General features: G+C 42.6%; 1 protein-coding gene and 1 long non-coding RNA gene across 2 annotated transcripts; one reads left to right on the top strand and one right to left on the bottom strand.

Moving 5' to 3' along the window:
- Nucleotides 1-5980: 5980 nt before the first annotated feature.
- Nucleotides 5981-11834, top strand: LOC116737935 (probable G-protein coupled receptor 141). Its single transcript, XM_032592374.1, is given in 5 exon segments — nucleotides 5981-7516; nucleotides 8439-8553; nucleotides 9871-10186; nucleotides 10188-10249; nucleotides 10252-11834. Coding segments are annotated over 3 exon segments (882 nt in total). The 5' UTR covers nucleotides 5981-7516; nucleotides 8439-8553; nucleotides 9871-9905; the 3' UTR covers nucleotides 10791-11834.
- Nucleotides 7423-23247, bottom strand: LOC115508757. The gene is made up of 3 exons (XR_003967105.1): nucleotides 23180-23247; nucleotides 18388-19616; nucleotides 7423-7480 (listed from the first exon to the last, which is right to left on the bottom strand). It is a non-coding gene; the product is annotated as an uncharacterized LOC115508757 (long non-coding RNA).
- Nucleotides 23248-23355: the final 108 nt, after the last annotated feature.

The following is a 23355-nucleotide window of genomic DNA, read 5'->3' as shown; positions in this document are numbered from 1 at the left end:
TCTGGGTGATTGAATCAGGATAGTCAGGTGGTTTGCTGCGAGTGTGGATGCTCTGTTCCACCCACACGGTATCAGGAAGTGTTGCGTTAATGAGCCGCCCAGCTGACTCTGATGTGGGTTGAAGCTCAAAGCTCTGACTTACTCTCTGGCTCCTTCTCACTGGGCTCTTTCATGCACGAATGAGCATAATCCCAGGCTCAGCACCTCCACTTGCCCGGATTTGGGTTACATCCACCGCCTTAATTCCTCCTGCCTTTTTGCCCTTCACACCACATTGAACCTGCCAGAACCTGCCACTTCCTCAGAGCATGCCACTGGACTGGCCAGCTGTCCCCATGAGGCAGACTCCTTGGGTGGAGTCCATCCATTTCCTCAGCCTCATCTTCTCTTGGCTCAGTTTTTCTCTCCACTGCCCAGAACGAAGCCAAAAATTAATTATGACGTCCCTAAGTCCCCCCTGAGCCGATGTCCACATGACTAAACTCGTGAATCATCAGAAACTCAGACATTTTTAATTTTTATTATTTTTTTTAGCGTTTATCCATTTTTTGATAGAGACAGCGTGAGTGGGGAAGGGGCAGAGAGAGAGGGAGACACAGAATCCGAAGCAGGCTCCAGGCTCTGAGCTGTCAGCACAGAGCCCAACGCGGGGCTCGAACCCACGGACCGTGAGATCATGACCTGAGCTGAAGTCAGACGCTCAACCGACTGAGCCACCCAGGTGCCCCTCAGACATTTTTTAATACCTTAAAAGAAAAACCTTAGCCATAAACACTGAGGATGCTTGGAACCTGAGCGAGGCGGCACTGGCCAAATTAAGAAATCAAGGTGTTTTTGATGTAGGTGTCCATTTTGCATCGGGTTCCTCTTAAAAACAAAACAAAACAAAAACAACCTTCTTAGGAGGGCCAAAAAATTATTTGCTGCCTATTTTAAAAATGAAGAGACTCAAAGATTCTATTGCTTGCCCCAGAATGCATGTGGCTAATCTGAGTCTGAACTGCTGTTGTCTTGCTCGTCCCAGGTGTCCAATTCAAGGACTGTGCCAGCTCCCCTTTCCCTCCGCATCACACGATGACACAACAGTCTATTAGCAATTTGGAGCCATCCAGAAGGCAATACTCTGAGGGTGTTGGAGGTGTTACACTGCCCCAGGGAAATTAAGCCTTGTCTGCGCCCTGGTGTCCGTTCTTCTTGAACAGGCTTTCCTGCTGGATCGACAGCAAGATGTAATCATCACCACCTCCTATAAGCTTTTATATTCTTTTCAAAACTTACTAATAACAGGGTAATTGCTGTAATTCAACGTCTTCTTTCCTTGAAAAAGAGGCTGGCCTGTGCACCTAATTAAACCTGCTTTTCACACTCTGACCAAGGTGTCAGATTTTGGTCAGCCAAATCCCTTGGGGCTGGGCCTCTCCTTGAAGAGAGTTTATTGTTAAGGGTCTGGTGAGATTTTGAGTTGAAAAGTGATTAGTGAAATTGCTCCTCTTTCTAACTAGAGCTCACAAAAGAGCGAAGAGCGAAGGGTTCCGTTGTCACTGGTAAAATAGACAAAATCACTATTTTTTTTTTAACTTAGCCAAAGAAATGTGAAATTTCTATGAAGTCTTGAGAGGTGCCTCTCAGACTCGGAGACTCTGAAATCTTTAATGGTTGATGGTATCTATTTGACTTCTTTGAATAATGAAGTGTGAACCAGGTCACCATAGGACCCATTTTGCCTCGAAAATCCAAAACCAATAGACAAGTAAAATCTTGGTTTGCAAGCACAATTCATTCCTGAAACAGGCCTATCATCCAAAGCACTTACGTATCAAAGTGAATTTCAGGAACCGTTGGCTCGGTTGTGACCACGTGACATCCGGCATCACGTACGACTCATATTGCAAGACATCGCTCGTTTATCAAGTTAAAATTTATTAGAAATGCTTGCTCGCCTTGTGGAACACTCGCAGAGCCCGTTACTCGCAATCCAAGGTTTTACTGCATCTCCAAGGCCAGTCTTCTTTGTGACCCAAGACTGCAATTTTCAAATTTTGTAAATTTGAAATAGCAAACAGCTTTCATCTTTAAAAACCCTCATCTGATCCTATATTCCACTAACTACTGCCCTCTTGCTCTTTCGGCAACTTCACGGTCAATGGACAGTTTTCAAATCTTAGCTTATTTGTCCTCTTGGCAACATTTGACTCTGTCGAGCACACCTTTCTTGAAATTCCTTTATTCTTCGGATTCCTCAAGCACCCTTCTCTCTGGTGTTTTTCTATCCCATCTCCTCCAGTTCCAAACATACCTGCTTATCCAACCAATGCTTGCTATTGTCCAAATGAAGCTATCTGGGAAAGAGAGGGGGTGAGCTCATGGGGACTAGGAATTATTTAATAAGTTGTGCTTTCTTTGGTACATCTGTTCAATAGAGCCTTCTATAATTACGCACTTGAAATGTGGTTAGTGAATGTGACTGAGGAAGTGAATGGTTACGTTTAATTTAATCTAACAAAAATAGCCACGTGTGGCTGTTGGCTACTATATTGGACAACGCAGTAGAGAATCTTGCTACACAAAATGTGGTCCGTGGGCCCGCAGCTTGGGCATCGTCTGGGTGCGAGTTAGAAATGCAGACATTCAGGGCCCACCCCAGGCCTGCTAAATCAAAATCTGCATCCTTAACAAGATCTCCAGGTGATTCACAAGCACAATAACATTTGAGAGACATTGCCCTAAAAGGTTCATTCAAAAAAAATTTTTTAGTGTTTACTTATTTTTGAGAGAAAGAGAGAGAGATGGGGGAGAGAGAGAGAATGAGTGGGGGAGGGGCAGAGAGAGAGGGAGACACAGAATCCGAAGCAGGCTCCAGGCTCTGAGCTGTTGGCACAGAGCCCGACGCGGGGCTCGAACACACGAACCGTGAGATCATGACCTGAGCTGAAGTCAGACGGTCAACTGACTGAGCCTCTCAGACGCCCCCAGAAGGCTCATTTTTAAAGCACTACAGTGACAGGCACATGTGTTTATCCTAGCACACTTTCTGGATATTATTATACCTGAAGGAGATTCTTTCTGTGAACTCTTACCAAGTCCTTCTTGACACAGTAATCAAATACATTGTTAGCCACATCCTGACTGAAATGACCTCTAGATGTTGAAATACTCAGATAATCATCATTTCAGAAAGCAGCTGAACTTAACCTAGTGACCTGCATTACGTCTGATTCTTCCGTAGCATCTGTTGTGTGGTTGCACAACCTCCCATTCCTTTTCCCTGCTATGAGGGAACAGTATGTTCCTGTCATAAAGGAGTAGAGTGAAGCAGAGAAAAAAATTAAACCACAGTGTAAAGAACTTCTGAAGAAGTAACTGGCTTTTTCTATACTGAAATTAGATCAGCACAAGAGATGACCCACACGGAGCATTTGGAGATCTGAAGCTAAGAAGATGATAGGAAAAATGTATGATGGATGTAATGTTTCCTCATTCTCAATTGAATGTCTTCATGCTCTGGAACACTTCCAAAGTGTTAAGTGACACAGTCATCTAAAAAGAGACAAGACTCTTGGAATATGGCGGAACCTCCAGTTGTAGTGGCCTGGACGATGGTCCAGGGCAGCAGAGCAGATCAGCAAAGGAGGAGGGATAGGGCATGTGTGGCCTCCACTCAGGCTGCCTTCCTGGCCTCAGTTTCTTCTCCTGTGAAATGATCTACTTGGATTTAGTAGAGCCTCTTTTAGGTCAATTCCAGCTATCATGTTCTACCTTGGTCCCAGAACTCTTGTGCAAATTAAAAATGATCGGATAGGGGCACCTGGGTGGCTCAGTTGGTTAAGCCACTGACTTCGGCTCAGGTCATGATCTCATGGTTCGTGGGTTTGAGCCCCGCATCGGGCTCTGTGCTGACCGCTCAGAGCCTGGAGCCTGCTTTGGATTCTGTGTCTCCCCCTCTCTCTGCCCCTCCCCGGTTCACATTCTGTGTCTCTCTGTCTCTCAATAAATAAACATTAAAAAAAATTTTTTTTTAATGATTGGATAATTATCTTCAAAAGGATTCTTCCCAGCCACTCTTAGAAAATCACGTATTTTACACATTCAACAAATGTTAAATTCTTTCAATGTGTCTGTGCGAGGCACTGTTCTGGGCACTGGGAAGGTACAAGAAGCTATCCAGGTAGGGTCTGGTGAAATACATCTTTAAGAAAGTGTCAAACAAGTCGGCACCTTTTAATTCTCCTACCTGTTAACAATCATTGCCCAAGACTTTGAAAAGCCAGTCAGGGTGCCCTGTTCAATCTAAAGGTCCAAATCTAAGTACACTGAGATACTGGAAGGAGTATATCATCTCAGACAGTAAAACTATGATGCTCAATTAAGCAATAAAAATATCTGGTGGGACATCATATGCAAAGGATTCAAACAGGGCATGTGGTAGTCCCTAGAATTTGCCTAGCACTGTGGCAGTCACATACAGCTTTCTGGAAGAGGTGACATCAATCCTGAGAACTGAATGATAAGAGGCAGCCTGCCCCGTGGAGGTAAAAAAAATCACACCAGACAGAGGAACTCACAGATGCAAAAGGGCACAATGCACGAAGACCTGGGTGGGCTCAAGGGGCAAAAACAAATCCATGGTGTGGTCTATAAGTCAAGGTTGAGCATGTTAATGGAAGGCCAGCATAAATCTCTGCTTTCGTTAGGGTTTTTTTTTTTTTTTTCTTAAAGTCTAATCTCCATCTTTCTTGCTATATTTAAAATCATTTATCCTTTTATCAAGTGTAGAGAACACTCTGCCAGGACAAAGTCTACATTTATACATATTTGAATATTAATATGCATGGCTCTCAACATCCAGGACTTTTGTGTGCCAACTTTGGTTTCATTATTTGAGATGATAGCTATACTAGAAATAAATGCCAGAGAATATTTTTAAAAAATGAGTTTCTTGCAACATGCTGTTTGATGCTCCTCAGTCACAGAAATGCTGCCCTAGGTCACCTTCTACCAGGGGAAAAGTGAAAGGGACAGAATGGCCTGCCTGGGCCTCCAACTCCTTTCCATCTGTGAAATGGAGGGGTGGGATGGGATGCTCTGTCTGGACCCTTCTGGTTTCAAATCCCATGCATCCATGGAAGAAAGTTATGTTGCACCTGACAGAGATAAGGAGAAGGACCAAGAACACAGATGCCCAGAGTTGGGAGAGGTCTAATTCCCAGGTGCTGCCTCCAGTATATGGGTGGGCCTAGCCTCTGGGTGTTTGGGGTCAAACAGGGCATCATGCCTGGCACTTTGGGGTCTTGGTTAATAACTTATGAATATAAACAGGTTTGGGAATTAGCAGTTGCAGATTTTGTTACCACTTTCCTACGGATATTTCATAGTAGCAATTTAACAACCAACCATAGAATGACCAGCGACCCCGACCACATCATTCCAGGAGCAGGGATTACCCACCAATGGCCTTCTAAGATGGCATCTTCCATGGAGGGGGAAGAGTGGGCAAGATGGCGGCATTTCCAGCAGCATCGACTTTGGAGCCCCTCCTGCGCAGGACAGATTGACTTCTGCAAACTGACTTAGGATAATCACCAAGTAAAGTAATGCCTTACTTTAACAGTTTATTTGGGGGCAAAGAACTACATTTAAAGAAGAATTTTAACTTCCTTGAATTTTAAAATATACTTTTATTTAAGCACAGAGGTTCAATCCAAAAACAAGATTCCAGATATTGCAAGGAAGAATATGGAACCTGAAACCATAGATTATGAAAGGCGCTCTCCGAAAGTATCTCAAGTTCACCATCATACAATGTGGTGTTGTGGGTATGAAGGCTTGGAATGAGGTTGTGGTTGTCACCCTTGGCTACTCCCTAAGTGGTCCTGTGGCGGCCTGTGGTGATTTTATAAACTTTCTGCATTGTGGCGGCTTCATCTGTTATTGAAGATAATTGTTTGTACTCTTGAGGACTAGGACGAGGTGATTGCTAAGCTCTCATATTAAGGTTTTGTTATTTTTCTTGAAAATCTGGGCACCGTTCAAGGAAAGCAGAGCTGAATTCTAGGTATAACGGGAAAAAACATGGTCTGCACAGTGGTGTAAATACAATATACACACATTTTATTACTTTGAAATCTTTACATCGTCAATGTGAACACTTAATTTGTGGGCTGGCCATAGTTTCAAATTATAACTGAATTTATTTTTGCCTGCATTGTTGGTCACACCTAACTCATCTCCCAGTTAGTCCTTCAGCAGACAAGCAACCTCTAAATATAGCACAGTTTCTATGGGAACATCCTTTATCCTACCCATTCTGGGAACACATTTTATCTAAAAAATGAGGCCTGCCAGATCAATCTAGGCATACAAACTAGATTTGTATTTTTGAATTACTTTGATTTAAGGAGAGGTGTTTAAAACCGGTTGAAATGTTGGTTCTATGTGAAAATTTTCCAGTGGAGTTGAGTTGGTATAAATTTGCTTTTGGTAATAAGAGTTGGCAATCTCACCTTCTACTAAGGGGTGTTTCGTTTTGTTTTGTTTTTTTTTTTTTCCTGAAACAATTAAGCATATGGGTCTAGTGCCTTTAGATTCTGCTGTCTTATATCTCTGTGGCCACAAGCATTGCTGGATGATCATTAGCAAATGGAGCAGGTGGGGGATGACATTCATTTTTCCAAAGTAAATGAGAATTTTATCCGTTACCGAAATGCAGGCCGACCTGAACATGCCATATGGGTGATATTATGTATCCTTCTGAATTCCTGTAGCCGAACAGTAATACGACTTGGGGTTGGGTTTGCCTACTGCTAGAAGACATGTTGGTCTTTGCCTCTTTACCTGTCCTAAATCCAATGCTTCCTTAAAATTATTCTTTGAGGACTTAACACAGCTTGAGATGCCTATGAAGTTAGGAAGTGAGGCTGAGGTAAGAAACCTCACTTGTAGCAGTTAGAGCGCCAGAGGTCTGAGCTTTGAAAGAACCATATGTCCAAATGCAGTTAATGAGAGAAGGGAGTCTCTGAAAATTGAAACACAGAGCTGTATTTTGAGCATATGGTTGAGAACCTGAAAGTCTCAGAGAAAGTAGTCCACGAGGTCATAGTGTAAAACATATCAGAATGATAACAAGGAACATTTGAAAAAAGAAAACTCTTTAAGTTTTTCAGGTTACTAAGAAAAATTTCCGCAAATACATCACTAATAGTAAAAATGAAAGTCTTCACTTATAGGAATCCTTTTTTTTTTTTTTTTTATCTGTTTAACCACGAGCTGGAGAGACAAACATCCGTTTGTGGCCCAGGCAGTTTATCTGGGCCCTCCATCTTGACTGTTCCAGACTTCAGAGGCCGTCAGTCTAAAGCGTGTTCATCATCCACCATCCATCCCAAGATTCCTCTCGACTGTGCCATTACTGGAGTCTTGATTCAAGCAAACGGTTCTTACTGTAGATGTAGGTCACCAACACACGACCAGGGTGGCCTGAGTCCTCCACCAGAAACAAATCATAAGAGGAAAAGAACAAGTAAGTAGTCTGGGTACTCATTTGTTTCTGCATAGAAAACAAACAAAGAGATAACTAGAAATTATAAGCTGTTAAAGGATCATGTTGGGGGTGGGCAGTGTCATAAAGTCCTGGGGCGGTGGGTGGGGGGGGGGAAGGAAAGCAGTGGAACATAATCCCCATGCATTTTTTGTGGGTCAGTTCTGAGAAGTAACTGCAAATGAATGGGATCTCATGTTTATGAAGTATCTTTGTGTACGTTATGGAGGGAAAAGTGACATTGGCACTTTGATGACCAATTCTATGTCAGGGAATCCGTTGGGTTCTTTATAGACACACTCTAACTTACTTCTTTATAGACACACTCTAACTTACTTCTTACAGAATCGATCTTCTCCTTCCCATATTTACAGCTGAAGAGACAACTTTAGGGTTAAACGTTTGTCCCGTGATGAGGCAGCTAGTAAGTGGCAGTTCACGCTGTTTCCAAATGTCATACTGCCTTGAGAGCAGTGTCCACTTAGACTGTGGAACTGATAAATAATTTAGGTTTTTATTGCTTTAAAATAATTTCAAACTTGCATTTTGTCTTCTTCGACTTGAGGACTGCCAAAATTTGAAAGGTAAATTAGTATCATATTTGTTCACAAATCATATAAAACTATTCTGTTTCACCCAAAAAACATATAAACATTGTATATTTTAAATATATGCACTTTGTTAAAATGTGTATTTCAGCACATAAAACTTAGGTTATTATGCAAGTTCTAATTATGTTTTTGAGTTATAATAAAATCTTACTTGACCACATTAAATATGGTAGGTCCAATATAATGCTTCGGAAACAAAAAAATTTACTTATTCCCTACAAGGAGATTCCGGAGTAGCAGAAGAAAAATTCTAAGATGTTTAGACATTCACTGTAGAATAACTTCTCATGCAGATACAAAGGCTCAAACACTGCTCTGGCCAGCTGGGCAGGAGACATATGAGGAAAAAGGACACAGATCCTTCTGGACAGGGAAGTCTGATCCGTTGATGCCTGGATCCAATCAAAGGTTTAAAAACGTTATTTATTTATTTTTATTTAAAATTTTTTTCAGCAGGAAGTTGGTGGGCCAAAAGGGATTTTTAAAAATTTTTTTATTGAGATATTCATTAAATACTTACAGATGCCACAACAATTTTATGTCGTACAACCGTATATCTGCCTAGGTGTAGGGTAAGGAGAAAGAGGCAAATGTCCTTTCGTTTCTGTCATTTTGTGATGAGAATCATAACTTCTATATGGTTTTTTTGCTGTACTTATATTATAAAGCTGTCTCAAGCACACTGACTCATTTAATTTCCCAGTCATCTTCTAACGTAGGCTGTATGATTTTCCCATTTTACAGCCAGAGCTCCATGGAGCCGGGTGACTCATGCACACACCACAGCGACTCAGTGACAAGAGTTGGCACTTACCTGCAGGGTGGCAGATTGCTACGCTGTCCCTGCTTCTTACACATCCATCCCTGAAAAACTTAAATAAAAACTAAACAGAACTCGCCCACCAACCCCAACTTTACACGAGGAAAAGATTCAAGGTTGGCAAGAAGGAGAGAGCGCAGGGAATATGCACAGTCGATGCTGCTCCCTGCTCAAAAGCAATTTGTAGAAAATATTTTATAAATTATTTATTTGTTTTTTTAAAGATGGCTCTATGCCCAACATGGGCTCAAACTCGCGACCCTGAAGAAGAGAGTCGCATGCTCTACTGACTGAGGCAGCCAGGCGCCCCTAACAGAAATATATTAAAATGTTGTCTAATGCCTCTTCTTACAATAATTGCACCCAATTGATCTGATCTTCTCTATGTTATCTCAAACTGGATCCTGACGATAGAAGGAACGGCCCTTGTAGATCTGATATGAGCTTGTGCTGTGTATATACTGACTCTGCCTCTGTTTAAATTTTTGTTACCTTGTTCATCATGAATTTTTGCATTGATTTTGAGGGTTTTTTTTTAATTGCATTGACATATTGTTTATTTTGATTACTGAGTTTTTGGCCCTTCCTTAAATTTTATGCCAGCGGCTAACATGTCTCATAGTAATCCCAGCCGTGGTATGTGAGCTTAGACATACCTGTGAATAGAACACCTGTGTGTACAGTTAGGAATTTTATATTCAAGCAAACTTATTTTTGTGATTTAGTTCAGCGTGTCTCTTCAGTATGTCTGGGTAATTAAGTGGAGTCTTAAGTGACTCCACTTTGGGTAGACAGCTTGAGGGTTGTAAATAATCGGCTGGGATTGCAAAACTCAATACTATTAAAGTGCAGTTGCTGTGTAGTTTTACTATATCCATTATAATTTTGCAAAACTTTTGATTTAGGGGTTTATGGTCTTCGGAGCATTTTGTGGTGAGACATGGAGCCCATCAGCATGACCACCCTGCCAAATGCCTCAAACACAGACCAAGGCCACTGCAAGGGACAATGCAGGGCGATTCTGATAACACTCTATGGCGTGGTTTTGCTTGGAGGCACTACTGGAACAGTATTGATGTCACGTATGATGTTCAAAAGGAAAAGCCAATCAATGATTGCCATGATCGTTGTCAATATCATAGTGCTGCACTCAGTCCTCCTGGTCAGCCTTCCATTCCGCCTCAGCTATTATATCTTAGAGGTCTGGGAGTTGGAACCTTTCTCTGCGATTGGTCAGCAGCATATTATATGGTCATATGTACGTCACCTTTTTTTTCTACGTGGCCATGTCATACTCCGATTGCTCATCTATTTTAAGAAGCTCCAAATGCAACAGTTGCAAAAGTGCCATGCAGTAGTTTTAAGCATTGTTATTTGGACCATGAGCGGCCTCATTTTTTTGCCAGTATTATTTTTACAATATGGTATAAATCCAAGTTACTCAAAACAACGACGATGCTTTGAGTTCTACAAAGATATCAACCGCAGAGAATTCATTATCTTGAACTACTCTATGATTGTTATCATGATCACAACGGTTGGGGTCCTCTTCCTGATACAGATGGGCGTCATTCTCCAACAGACAAAAGCTCTCTGGCCTGACATGTGGGCCCATCAAGACTATAGAGCTCAAATCAAGAGCTTCTTCTTCCTCCTAGTAATAGTGGTTGTTTTATACCCCCATCATGTATTCCGGGTACACTTCATTCAAAATTACTCAGAGATAGACAATTCTGAGTTAGTTCTTTATAATGAAATTTTTGTTGCTTTAACTACTGTCTGTTGCCTGGATATGGTGTGCTTCATAGGTGGAGTTATCCATTAAATACTCCTCGTCACTTGCTTTGTAATCAGCTTTTTACCATTGTGACAAAATAGTTTCAAATGAATGACTGCTACCATGATTCCAAATGTTTCAATGCTCTGCTCTTAATTATCACCAAAATTGTTTTTCCATGAAAAGGTAGAAGATTAACAGTGTCCCCTCTTCTGAGAGAACGGCGATCTGTTCTCCATTAACTATAGAATATATTCAATTTCCATAGCTCTACACACGTTGACCCCCAAAATCCTTTCAACACTCAACTCCTACCCCTTTTTCAGGAGACACTTCTGCTAAGCACAACTATTGCCTTTCTCTATGCAGTAATCCAGGCTGTTCTCTTTGCATTTGCTCTTGCTGGGCTTTGATCTTAGAATGTTATTTCCCTCCGTCTCCAAACTATCTACTCAAGGTCCAGAGAACCTGAAGATATGGACTGTAGGAGACTTAACTTACTCAACCGATGCTCAACCTGAGATACATGCCTCTTGAAAATGACTGATAGTAAAGCTATGGCTGCTGGCCATGGTATTTAGAGGAAAGAACCAGCTTAGATAGTCAAATGACTTAGAGGAAGTCCTTTCAGGATTAATTGAGCATTAATATGGTTTGATTCTAAGACTTAGTAGGGACTCAGGAAACAGAATGCCCCCAGATCCGTTCCAGACATGGATCTGTTAAGCAGAAAAAGAATTGGAAAGGTAGAAAGCATCTGGGACTTAGTCTAAGCATGCTGGCAGACTATATTACAGCCTAAACCTTTGAGAATGTGAGACTATTCTTAACCTTGTTCAAGGCACCCTTTATGACCAAGTAGTGTTATATAATGAAAATCAATTCTGGTATCAGTTAAAATCAATAAAAATAACCAAGACAACCAACTTGGATTGAGATAAGTAGAATCCAAGTGGGACGTCTTTGTTATTTTTATTGCGTTAACTGATACTTACCTGATATAGGAATTGACATGCTCTGGGGTGGCTGGGTGGCTCAGTAGGTTGAGTGTCCAACTTCAGCTCATGTCATGAGCTCATGGTTCGTGAGTTCGAGCCCTGTGTTGAGCTCTGTGCTGACAGCTCAGAGCCTGGAGCCTGCTTGGGATTCTGTGTCTCCCTCCCTCTCCGTCCCTCCCTGGCTCATGCTCTGACTCTCTCTCCCTCTCTCTCAAAAATAAATAAATGTTAAAAAAATTTTTTTTAAGAAATTGACATGCCCTTGTGATTTGCTTATAACAATGCTACCTTTGATATTAAATTTACTGACTCAAATAACCAAACCCTTACGGTTGACAAGGCAGCATAGTTTACACAAAAGAGTTTTGGAATAATCTGGGCATGTGGATTCAAAACTTTTTAGTAACTATGGAATCATGGATGAGGTATTTATAATCTCTGATCCCCACTGTCCTATGCTATAGGGTTTTGGTAAAGCTGAAACAAGTTAGCAACAGGTGTTAAACAATGGCATAGTGCCTGACATCCCATACTCAGGATAATATTACTTACTCTCCTAATCCAGGGGCAACTTTGTGCAAATAACTTAAAAATAGACCTAAAATGTTGATTCATATAAAAATAAATTTTAGAGGCTTAGATGCTATTGGTCAATGTTAATCTCATACTTTGTGTCATTATTAAGTCAGTAACTAAATGGATGCTTATTCCTCTTTTTGCCTATAATAATTGTCATTATTATTCTATAATTATTAATAATACTTTAAAATACTATAGGAGAACCATTTTATAATCCTGCTGTCACAGAACAAGATAAATAGTGGTGCACTTATATGCAATCAGCGAAGGAAACAATCAGCAAAACTAAAAGGCACCTGACAGAATGGGAGAAATATTTGCAAATGACATATCAGATAAAGGGTTAGTATCCAAAACGTATAAAGAACTTATCAAACTCAACACCCAAAAAACAAATAATCCAGTGAAGAAATTGCAAAAGATATGAATAGACACTCCTCCAAAGAAGACACCCAGATGGCCAACAGACACATGAAAAGATGCTCAACATCACTCATCATCAGGGAAATACAAATCCAAACCACACTCAGATACCACCTCACACTGGTCAGAATGGCTAAAATTAACTCAGGCAACTACGGATGTTGTTGTGGATGCAGAGAAAGAGGAACACTTTTACACTGCTGGTGGGAATGCAAAGTGGTGCAGCCACTCTGGAAAACAGTATGAAGGGTCCTCAAAAAGTTAAAAATAGACCCAGCAAATGCTGATTCGAAGAAGCACATGCACCCCAATGTTTTTGGCAACACTATCAACTATAGCCAAAGTATGGAAAGAGCACAAATGTCCATCAACTGATGAATGGATAAAGATGTGGTATATACATACAATGGAATATTACTTGGCCATCAAAAGGAATGAAATCTTGCCATTTGCAATCATGTGGATGAAACTAGACTGTATTAGGCTAAGCGAAATAAGTCAGTCAGAGAAAGACAAATATTATATGATTTCACTCCTATGTGGAATGTAAGAAACACAACAGATGAACATAGGGGAAGGGAATAAAAAATAAGATAAAAACAGAGAGTGAGACAAACCGTAAGAGACTCTTGAACACAGAGAACAAACTGAGGGTTGCTGTCGAGGTGTTGGGTGGGGGGTGGGCTAAATGGGCAAGGGGCATGAAGGAGGGCACTTTTCCAGATGAGCACTGGGTGTTATATGTCAGTGATGAATCACTAAATTCTATTCCTGAAATTATTATTACACTATATGTTAACTAACTTGGATTTAACTAAAAAAAAATATCACTTTTGGGGGCACCTGAATGACTCAGTCAGTTGAGCCTCCAACTCTTGATTTCAGCTCACATCATGATCTCAGAGTTGTGAGATCAAGCCCCGTGTTGGACTCTGCACTGAGCATGGAGCCTGTTTAAGGTTCTCTCTCTCTCCCTCTGCCCCTCTCTCCCACCTCATGCACTCTCTCTCTCTCTAAAATAAAATTTAAAAAATGTAGTCACTTTTTAAGGGGATATGGTAATGTCCTAAGCAACTTCAAGATTGATTGTGATTGATTGTGTAACTTTAGGATACAGTCAGTACTCAACTTACCACTCTGTTGGGTTCTACGAGTTCCTTTTAATATCGCGGACAGCAGAGCTAAGACGGCCTCTAATGGTCCCTGCCTAATATTACTGCCCCTGTGTCATCTCCCCTGTTATGGACTATTGACTTCTTAGGAAGTAAAGAGGGCAGAGAAATGAGATCTCGCTTCCAGTGTTAGGGTATAAAAAGACTATGGCTTCCATCCTGGGCACTCTTTCTGTCTCTCTTGCTGTCTCTTGGATTCCTTCACCCTGGAGGAAACCACCTGCCATGTCATGGAAGCATGTGTGGCAAAGAATCAAGACTTTCTCACAGCCACATGAGTGAGCTTGGAAGTGGATCTTCTGAGACCTGCCGGTAGACCTGGCATGAGCTCAGAAGCAGATCCTCTCCTACTTGAGTCTTGAGGTAATGCCAGCCCTGGCTGGTGTTGAGTGGAGTCTCATGAGAGATCCTGAGCTGGAACTACTCGGTTTATCTGTTCCTGGATTCCTGACATGAAACTATGAGATGATAAATGTGTGTTGTCTGAATCTAGTAAGTTTCAGAATAATGTATTATGCAGCCAAAGGTAGCAAATGCAGTAAGTGAGTTATTTACACCTGTGCAATGTTGCCACTTAAGGCACTCGTGTCTGACATTTACAATCCACTAGTTAGTTCCTGCCTGCTCCAGTCGTGCATGGTGACAAGCACATCCTTGCCTGTTCTCTGAGTCAATAAGAACTGTGTCTGGTATCGTATAAGCTTTACTTCTGTCCCTGAAGAATAGGAAAATAATGATACTCTATGGAAATGCATTGGGGTGGTTTAGGGTGAAGATTGCAAAGGGGACAGAGTGGGCAGGGATTGTTTCTTGGTCATATTGACGTATGGATTCCTGGTGCTCCAGATGTGATTCCCAGACCATCACTAGCAGCAGCAGCATCTGGGACCTTATTAATAATGCAAATTCTTGGGGCACCTGCATGGCTCAGGCTCAGTTGGTTGAGTGTCCAACTTCAGCTTAGGTCATGATCTCACGGTTCGTGAGTTCAAGCCCCGCATGGGCTCTCTGCTGTCAGCGTGGAGCCTGCTTGGGATCCCCTGTCCCTCTCTCTCTGTCCCTCCCCCACTCACGTCCTCTCTCTCAAAAATGAATAAAAACATTTAAAAAATGCAGCTTCTTGAGCTCTACCTGAGATCTACCGATTCAGAAATTCTAGATGTGGGACCCAGTGATAATGTGTTGTAACACCTCTCTAGGTGATTCTGAGGTGAGCTAAAGTGTAAGAATCACCGCCCTTCAACCAACGGAATGGGAAAAGATATTTGCAAATGACATATCGGACAAAGGGCTAGTGTCCAAAATCTATAAAGAGCTCACCAAACTCCACACCCAAAAAACAAATAACCCAGTGAAGAAATGGGCAGAAAACATGAATAGACACTTCTCTAAAGAAGACATCCGGATGGCCAACAGGCACATGAAAAGATGCTCAACGTCGCTCCTCATCAGGGAAATACAAATCAAAACCACACTCAGATATCACCTCACGCCAGTCAGAGTGGCCAAAATGAACAAATCAGGAGACTATAGATGCTGGAGAGGATGTGGAGAAACAGGAACCCTCTTGCACTGTTGGTGGGAAATCAAACTGGTGCAGCCACTCTGGAAAACAGTGTGGAGGTTCCTCAAAAAATTAAAAATAGACCTACCCTATGACCCAGCAGTAGCACTGCTAGGAATTTACCCAAGGGATCCAGGAGTACTGATGCATAGGGGCACTTGTACCCCAATGTTTATAGCAGCACTCTCAACAATAGCCAAATTATGGAAAGAGCCGAAATGTCCATCAACTGATGAATGGATAAAGAAATTGTGGTTTATATACACAATGGAGTACTACAGGGCAATGAGAAAGAATGAAATATGGCCCTTTGTAGCAACATGGATGGACCTGGAGAGTGTGATGCTAAGTGAAATAAGCCATACAGAGAAAGACAGATACCATATGTTTTCACTCTTATGTGTATCCTGAGAAACTTAACAGAAATCCATGGGGGAGGGGAAGGAAAAAAAAAAAAGAGGTTAGAGTGGGAGAGAGCCAAAGCATAAGAGACTGTTAAAAACTGAGAACAAACTGAGGGTTGATGGGGGGTGGGAGGGAGGGGAGGGTGGGTGATGGGTATTGAGGAGGGCACCTTTTGGGATGAGCACTGGGTGTTGTATGGAAACCAATTTGACAATAAACTTCATATATTGAAAAAAAAAAACAACAATCACCGCCCTAGATTAACTTGCTAGATTAAAAATGGACACAAGTTCTTGACATGGCTTCCATCATGAGGTGGAATCTCTGTCCCTCACCCTTCCCTGTGAGTGGAATTTGTGACTGTGCCAACAAACAGAACACAGGAGAAATGACACTGCCAGTTTCCAGAAGGAAGCCTAAAGAGGTCAGAAGCCTCCATTCCCTGCCACGTGGAACACTAGCTCTTGAAGCCTGAACAGTCCCAGAAGAAGTTCGACTTCTCTGGGAGAACACCTGGAGATGTTTGCAACTACACGGAGATAAAGGGGAGAGGAGCCCAGAGGAGCCCAGCCTTCCAGCCAAAGCACAGATGTGCAAATGAAGCTGCTTGGGCCCTCCAGACCACCCAGCTGCCTTGTGGATACCACCAAGTGACCCCAGTCCACATCACCTGGTGCAGAGAAGTTGCCCACCCAACCCTGCGCCTGAATTCCTGACCCATGCAATGGAGAGATACAATGAAATGATTGCGTTAAGCTACTAGATTTGGGGCGCAACTCGTTATGCAGCTTGGGACAATAGATGACTCACCACAAATGAAATTCTAGATCAGTGCTGCCCAGTGGAAATGTGATGCGTGTCACCAAGGTGAGCCACATATGTAATTTAAAGTTTTCTAGTTGCCATATTAAAACAGGAAAAAGAGAAAGGTGAAGTTGAATTTAAGAATAGGCTTTAACCCATTCTATCCCAAATTTTATCATTTAAAGAGGTAACCAATATAAAAATTATTAATGAGATTTTTCGCATTTTTTTATTTATAGGAAGCCCTTCAAAATCTGGTTTGTATTTAGCACTTGTCTCACATCCTGATTCTGAGTAATTGCACCTCAGCAGCCATACATGGCTCATAGTTAATATATTAGCCCAGATCTGGATCATCCAGAGAGCATCTAGAGATGTACCTGAGGTCTCTTTTCTTACAGGACATTGGCCTTATATCTCTCTGAAATTCGTTTTCCTCCGATGCAAAATGGGAATAAGAGATCCTATTTCAGAGAGCTGATATACAAATTAGTTGGTATTTCATAAGGTGCAAATAGCAATGCCCTGCAAGTGCAAATTTTCAATACTGGAGTATTGAACATCTTTGTAGATATCGGGAAGAGAAGGACAAATGATAGACAACCATGGAATCAGATGCCCTACAATGTTTGTGGGATGGTGTAGCGTGGGCATTCCCAACAGAGTCCCATTTTCCCCGGTTGTCCCACTACCATCCCTGATCTCAGCCGTCAGAGGCCTCTGTGTCACAGATAAACATTTGGTAGGGCTCCTGGGTGGCTCAGTTGGTTAAGCGTCTGACTTCGGTTCAGGTCATGACCTCCAGTTCATGAGTTCGAGCCCCGTGTCAGGCTCTGTGCTGACGGCTCAGAGCCTGGGGCTTGCTTGGGGCTCTGTGTCTCCCTCTCTCTCTGCCCCTCCCCCACTCACACTCTGTCTCTCTCTCTCTCTCTCTAAAAAATAAATAAACATTAAAAAAATTTACAAGTAAGCGTTTGGGTGCTCCAAAAGTGATCCTTCCTTGGGGTAAGTGCTCAGATCCCATCTCCTTGAGGAATCCTCCTTTGAATCTCCTTTGCCCCAATCTCTGTCAGTTCCACACCAGGTGTTCTTTCTCGCGTAAGTGTGTAGCTGGTCTCCATGGATCTACATAAGTGACACTTAAACTAAGACAAATTAAAAAAAAAAAAACCCAAAAACCCAAATCCTTTAAGCATGCGTGTGATGGTTAATTCTGTACGTCAACTTCACTGACCACGGGGTACTCAGATACAATATTATTTCCTGGGGGTGTTTGTGAGGGTATTTCTAGACAAGACTAGCATCTGAGTCAGTGGACTGGGTAGATTGCTCTCTTCAAGGTGGGTGGGCGCCATCCAATCTGTTGAAAGCCTGAACAGAGCAAAAGGTAGAGGAGAGAGGAGTATGCTCCCTTTCTTTCCTGCCTCGCTGCTTAATCCGGGACATCTCATCTCATTTTCTCCTGCCCTCAAACTGGGCAGGATGAAAAACGGGATGCAGACTGAATTAACCACTGGTTTTCCTGGGTCTCCCGCTTGCAGAGGGCTGATAGCGGGGCTTCTCAGCCTCCATAATTCCTCATAATCAATCTCTATCTCTCCATATATATACTATTGGCTCTGTTTCTGTGGAGAACCCTAATACAATGTATGACCCAAGACACAGAAAAATACTACGTATGTTTTTATTAAGCGACTTACGATTGCTCCAGTCCCCAGAGCTGAGGGCCAGGAAGCCTTCCTCTTGTGAGTCCAGACACGGGACCATCAGCTGCAGCCACCACACGCTCCTGGTTGGCAAAATCTTCTTCCCACAGAGTGGCACAAGATCTCTAATGTCCGTGCCCCAGATTCTCTGATGCCTCCAGCATTTACGGTCCTTGAAACGCAAGAGCTCTGCTGGACTCCAAGTCTGGACGGAACGAATGGTCTTCTCTCCAAATCCAGCTACGCTTCCTTGGCTGACCCACAAAGCAGTTCTGCCTAGGCCCAGAGTCTCACAAACTGTCTTTCATATTTCTGTTAGCTCAGGCTAACATGTCTGGAATCTCTTAAGTCTCTGGACAGACATTCCTATATGTTTCTGCCCCTTCTCTAACCCTGTATGTTGTTTTATTTGCCGTTCTTCTCTACCTTGCCCTTCTCTGAGCACTGGGAGGCTGGTCCTGATCAGAGTGGGCTCCTGGTTGGATTTGACCACTGGGAGTTACCAGTAGAAGAGTCCATCCAGAGGGAGGAGTGAGGATGAGGCATTTATTTTCTACCCCTTCCTTGCTTTGTCTTCACAATTCCAGTATGGCCTGCAGACCTTCTAGGCTACAGCTCCTGCTGAGTGGCCCCACTGTCCCTGGGTTCCATTAAGGTCCTTTCTTCCCTTTGTTCCTTCATGCCTGGATGTGGTGTTGCTAGTCTGCTTTCATCAGTATCCATTATTGGCTTCTTCATTTCTGCTCACATCTCTGGAAGGAGTACGTTTATTCATGCCTCTCCAGTTTGTCCATGTGAGGTGCATCCTGTTTCCTGCAACAAAGGTGGCTAGTATCTCATGAGAACTCAAATCCATTCCTTAGGGCAGAGTGGAAATGGAAGCTCCCATTCTCTCCATTGTCTTGGGTTACCCCCACTCAAATGTCCTCTTGCCCTTCTCACGAAAGAAAAGATTTCATGAATATCAACAGGGTCAAACAAATAATGAGGTGGGGAGCAGAGGCAGAGATGTTGACAGTAATATCATCGGGGTGCTAGATCAAAAGGTAAACATGGCCACGTACGCATCCATAAGGAGGACTCGCCACCTTCCCCATTTCCCTGTGAGCAAGGCCAGAGGTTCAGCTTCAGCCAGGACAACATCACACCAGAGCACTGAAGAATCCAGCAAGGGGTTCCGATGTAACTCCATCACCCTCTGTGAAAAATCCTTCCAACTCATTCTAGATTTGGGGGAGAATTAAAAAAAGAATTCACTAATTATTACACGTGCACATGTGTCTTGAAATTGGACTTCAAGTTTCTATTTCCACATGATTTTTCCATTGGGCCATTTAGGGTAGAAATATCAAGTAGATTACAGGAGAAAGCATGGCACCCCCTTAAGAAGAAATGATGCAGGAGCTAAGTACATCATTATCACAAGGTCAATATACACCTGTAGTAGGGGGAGGATTTTTTTTTTTTTAACTTTGATGCATTTTCTTTAGAGCAGTAGTCTCCATTCAATTTAACAGTGATAGAAATCTTTGTGGAAAGGTACTTTGGCAGGTTTTAGATAGATTGATGTATAAGGTGTCCACACAGAAGTGCTAATGGAAATATTTTAGCTTTATATCTCTGCCTGACAATAGATAACAATTATTGCATGTGTACCATAAGCTGAAGACTGTTCTGAGACTTATGTATAATTTAAATCATTGAATCCTCACAAAAGTGAGTAAATAGGTTCTATTATTATCTCCAGTAACAACACCAGACTACAGAGAGGTTAAGAAACCTGACCAAGGTCACAAAGGCCCCCCACTACCCAATACTGCCTCATGGGAATTTCACACACACAAAAATGTATGAGGGGGCAGTTAAAAAAAGCTCCAAGGTAGGAAGCATTATATATTCACAAATTACTGATCATGCAGAGCAAGCTTCATCCTGCTATTACTCAAGGACTTTTGCCCTATTGTTCCCTTGGGATTCACTAATTACATGGATCATAATAACCCTGATTTAACTGTCAATAATGTTTGGACTCATTAGTCTTCTCCTTCCACTTTGTCATCCTAAAATCCCTGAACTCATGATCTTCCCTCCCGTTCTGATAGCTCTTTTTACATCCCTCATTATTCACTCATTGAAATTGGAAACTTTATAGAGTTTTCTGTGGTTTCTCCTCCTTGCTCATCCCTGCGGAGTGCTACTTCCCAGATCCTGTTGATACTAACACCAAATGTCTCCTAAGTCTTTTTTGCCCCTTATCTGTGATCTCTGCCTTCACTTTGGCCCTTAGCCCAGCCCTCCTGGATTGCTGCAATGGACTTCGATCTTACTATCTCTGGTTTCACTTCCCCAACTACATTTATTCCAATTGTCACACCGATGTCACATTAGTTTTATTATTATTACTTAAGAATTGCAACCTTTTTATGTCATTCATCTGTTGTAAATCTTCCCATTTTATTTATTTTTTATTTCTTTTTATTATTAAAATTTTTTAATGTTTATTTTCAAGAGACAGAGAGATAGAGAGACAGAGTGTGAGTGCGGAAGGGGTAGAGAGAGAGGGAGACACAGAATCCGAAGCAGGCTCTGGGCTCTGAGCTGTCAGCATGGAGCCTGACGTGGGGCTCGAACCCATAACCGTGAGATCATGACCTGAGCCGAAGTCAGTCGCTTAACCGACTGAGCCACCCAGTCAGTTATTACAAATTTTTGTGTTTATTTTTGAGAGAGAGAGAGAGGGAGAGAGAAAGGGGGAGGGGATGAGCAGAGAGACAGGGAGACACAGAATCCAAAGCAGGCTCCAGGCTCTGAGCTGTCAGCACAGAGCCCGACACGGGGCTCAAACTCACGAACTGTGAGATCATGACCTGAGCCGAAGTCAGACGCTCAACTGACTCAACCACCCAGGTGCCCCCAAACCTTCCCATTTTAAACTTTGAGAAGTTTTCCTATAAAGCCTACATGCATTAGCATGCTGTGGGATCTTCTGTACTGTTCCAGAATCATCACAATCCCTTATAAGTAACATTGTCAGAGTGCATTTGTCCTTGAGGTCCATTCTGGAAAGACCCAAGGCAAAAGCTCACCAAGTTTATGTTTCAAAGCTTCAACATTTAAGCTTCTTGCAGTTAATGGGAATGATGTTTCAAAACCTGATTTCACCTTTTGCCTTGCATGTCTTGACCGTTGGTAAATGTTTGTGCTTATTTCAGAATAGACTGGAACTTCTTAATGTATCAATGATGTTTTCCCTTAAGTAGCAAAAGTATGTGAAGAGTTTGCTTGAAATTAGTGCATGAATATTTGTGGCACCTGCTAAAATCTTTATGTAGGTGCTGGCTCAATGATGTATTTTGGGGTAAGCAAAACATTTTATTAACAAAAGATTTCCAGCCAATGTGGGCATACTTGGGATGCAGGAAATAACTAAAAGGTGAAGGGATACCATGGACCTTTGTAGACAGGATCCTCATTCCCGGAGTGAACCAAATAGATGAGCAGGATTACTTATAGAATGGTTTCTTAATAGGATGTTCCCCTATTAAGGATACATATGAAGTATATATAATATCCCTGCACATCACCATCTGGCATTTTAAAAGGACTGTCACATTTCACCAGATCAGGTGTCAATAAATTGACCCTGAGTTGTTCTTTGGTCCAACCCACTATTTGGCATTAGAAAGAGATCCCTAAAGAGGAAAGTCTGTGACACCTCCTCTGTGACACCTGTGTTGTTGTCTGTCAACAGGAGCCCACAGGAAAACTTAGGTTCCCCAGAGGTTTACCAGATGGCTTTCTGGGCTGAAACCACAAAAACTTGTGAGATGGACTCCAGAAATCAGGTAACTAACAGCTTAACATCAAGAAACAGCTAAGCATTTTGGAAAGACAAACAGTGAGTGTGGCAGGGCTGATGGGAGGTGTGTTCCCACAGGCTGCTCAGAACTGAGATGAACACTAGTAGGGAGTACTGGTAGTTATTTCTCCTGCAAACCACAGAAATAAAAAGGTCACAAGAAAGACGCCACCTCGGTAGAACAGAGCGACCCACGTGAAACTTGCTAAGAACAGGGAAGTTATGCACACAACCTATACTCCAGCCATAGATATTACTAGAGAATTCTTCCCCAGTAAAAAGTGGACACAAAAAATTCCCAGATCAAGCCAGCCACTCACCCTATTTTTCAAAATAGAGCCAATCTCACTCTGACGAATGGTGAAGAGAAAGAACTTCATTACCGGGGCAATGGGGAAAAAAAGCAAGACCACCGGAGAGAGGGTGGCTAAGGATGGCTCAGAAACATTATCTCTGAAAAGTATTCATTGTAGGAAACTAATAAAACTTGAGGGAAGTTAGCATTTTTTTTTTCGATTTGAAAGTAGTCGTTTATTAACTGACTAGATTTCAAAAGTAATCATGGTAGATACCCTAGTTCATCCTTCCAATAAGCCTATTGATCTAGTCGTCCCAGGGTGTATGGGAGCTCTGTCTAAAATTATTTCCAAATAATAGAAGAAGGAGAAGGCAAAGAAAGAAGAGGAGGAGAAGAAGAGCCAGGATAGGTGCCGATGTTGGAGACAGGCTGAGGCTGGGCTTCAGAGAGCCTTCCACTCCAACCTGAGGAGCACACATTTTATGCTGTAAATCAGGCCCCGCGGTGGAAGGCGTTGAGCCCAGGAGAGCTGCGATCAAACCTGCAAATGGCAAACGCACCCCCAGCGGAGGGCGCTGCCCGGAGACTCAGCGGGCAGGCGCAGCAGCACCGAGCAGCGGGATTCTCACCTCTGGAAGCGCAGGAAACCGGCAGTTCCAGGGCGGGCGCGCTTCGCCGCCCTGGGCCTGCGCGCAGAGTCCAGGGAACCTCGAGGCACCGCCCCCCCGAGGGAGGGCCAGGCTCGCGGCCCTGGAGGGGCGGTGCAGACGTTGGCCACGCCTCCTGCGGGGCGGTCCCGGGGACC

The sequence above is a fragment of the Lynx canadensis genome, chromosome A2, assembly GCF_007474595.2.
Source record: "Lynx canadensis isolate LIC74 chromosome A2, mLynCan4.pri.v2, whole genome shotgun sequence".
NCBI lineage: Eukaryota > Metazoa > Chordata > Mammalia > Carnivora > Felidae > Lynx > Lynx canadensis.
The sequence above is the reverse complement of the archived record's forward strand: the minus strand, read 5'-3'. Positions and strand labels throughout refer to the sequence as shown.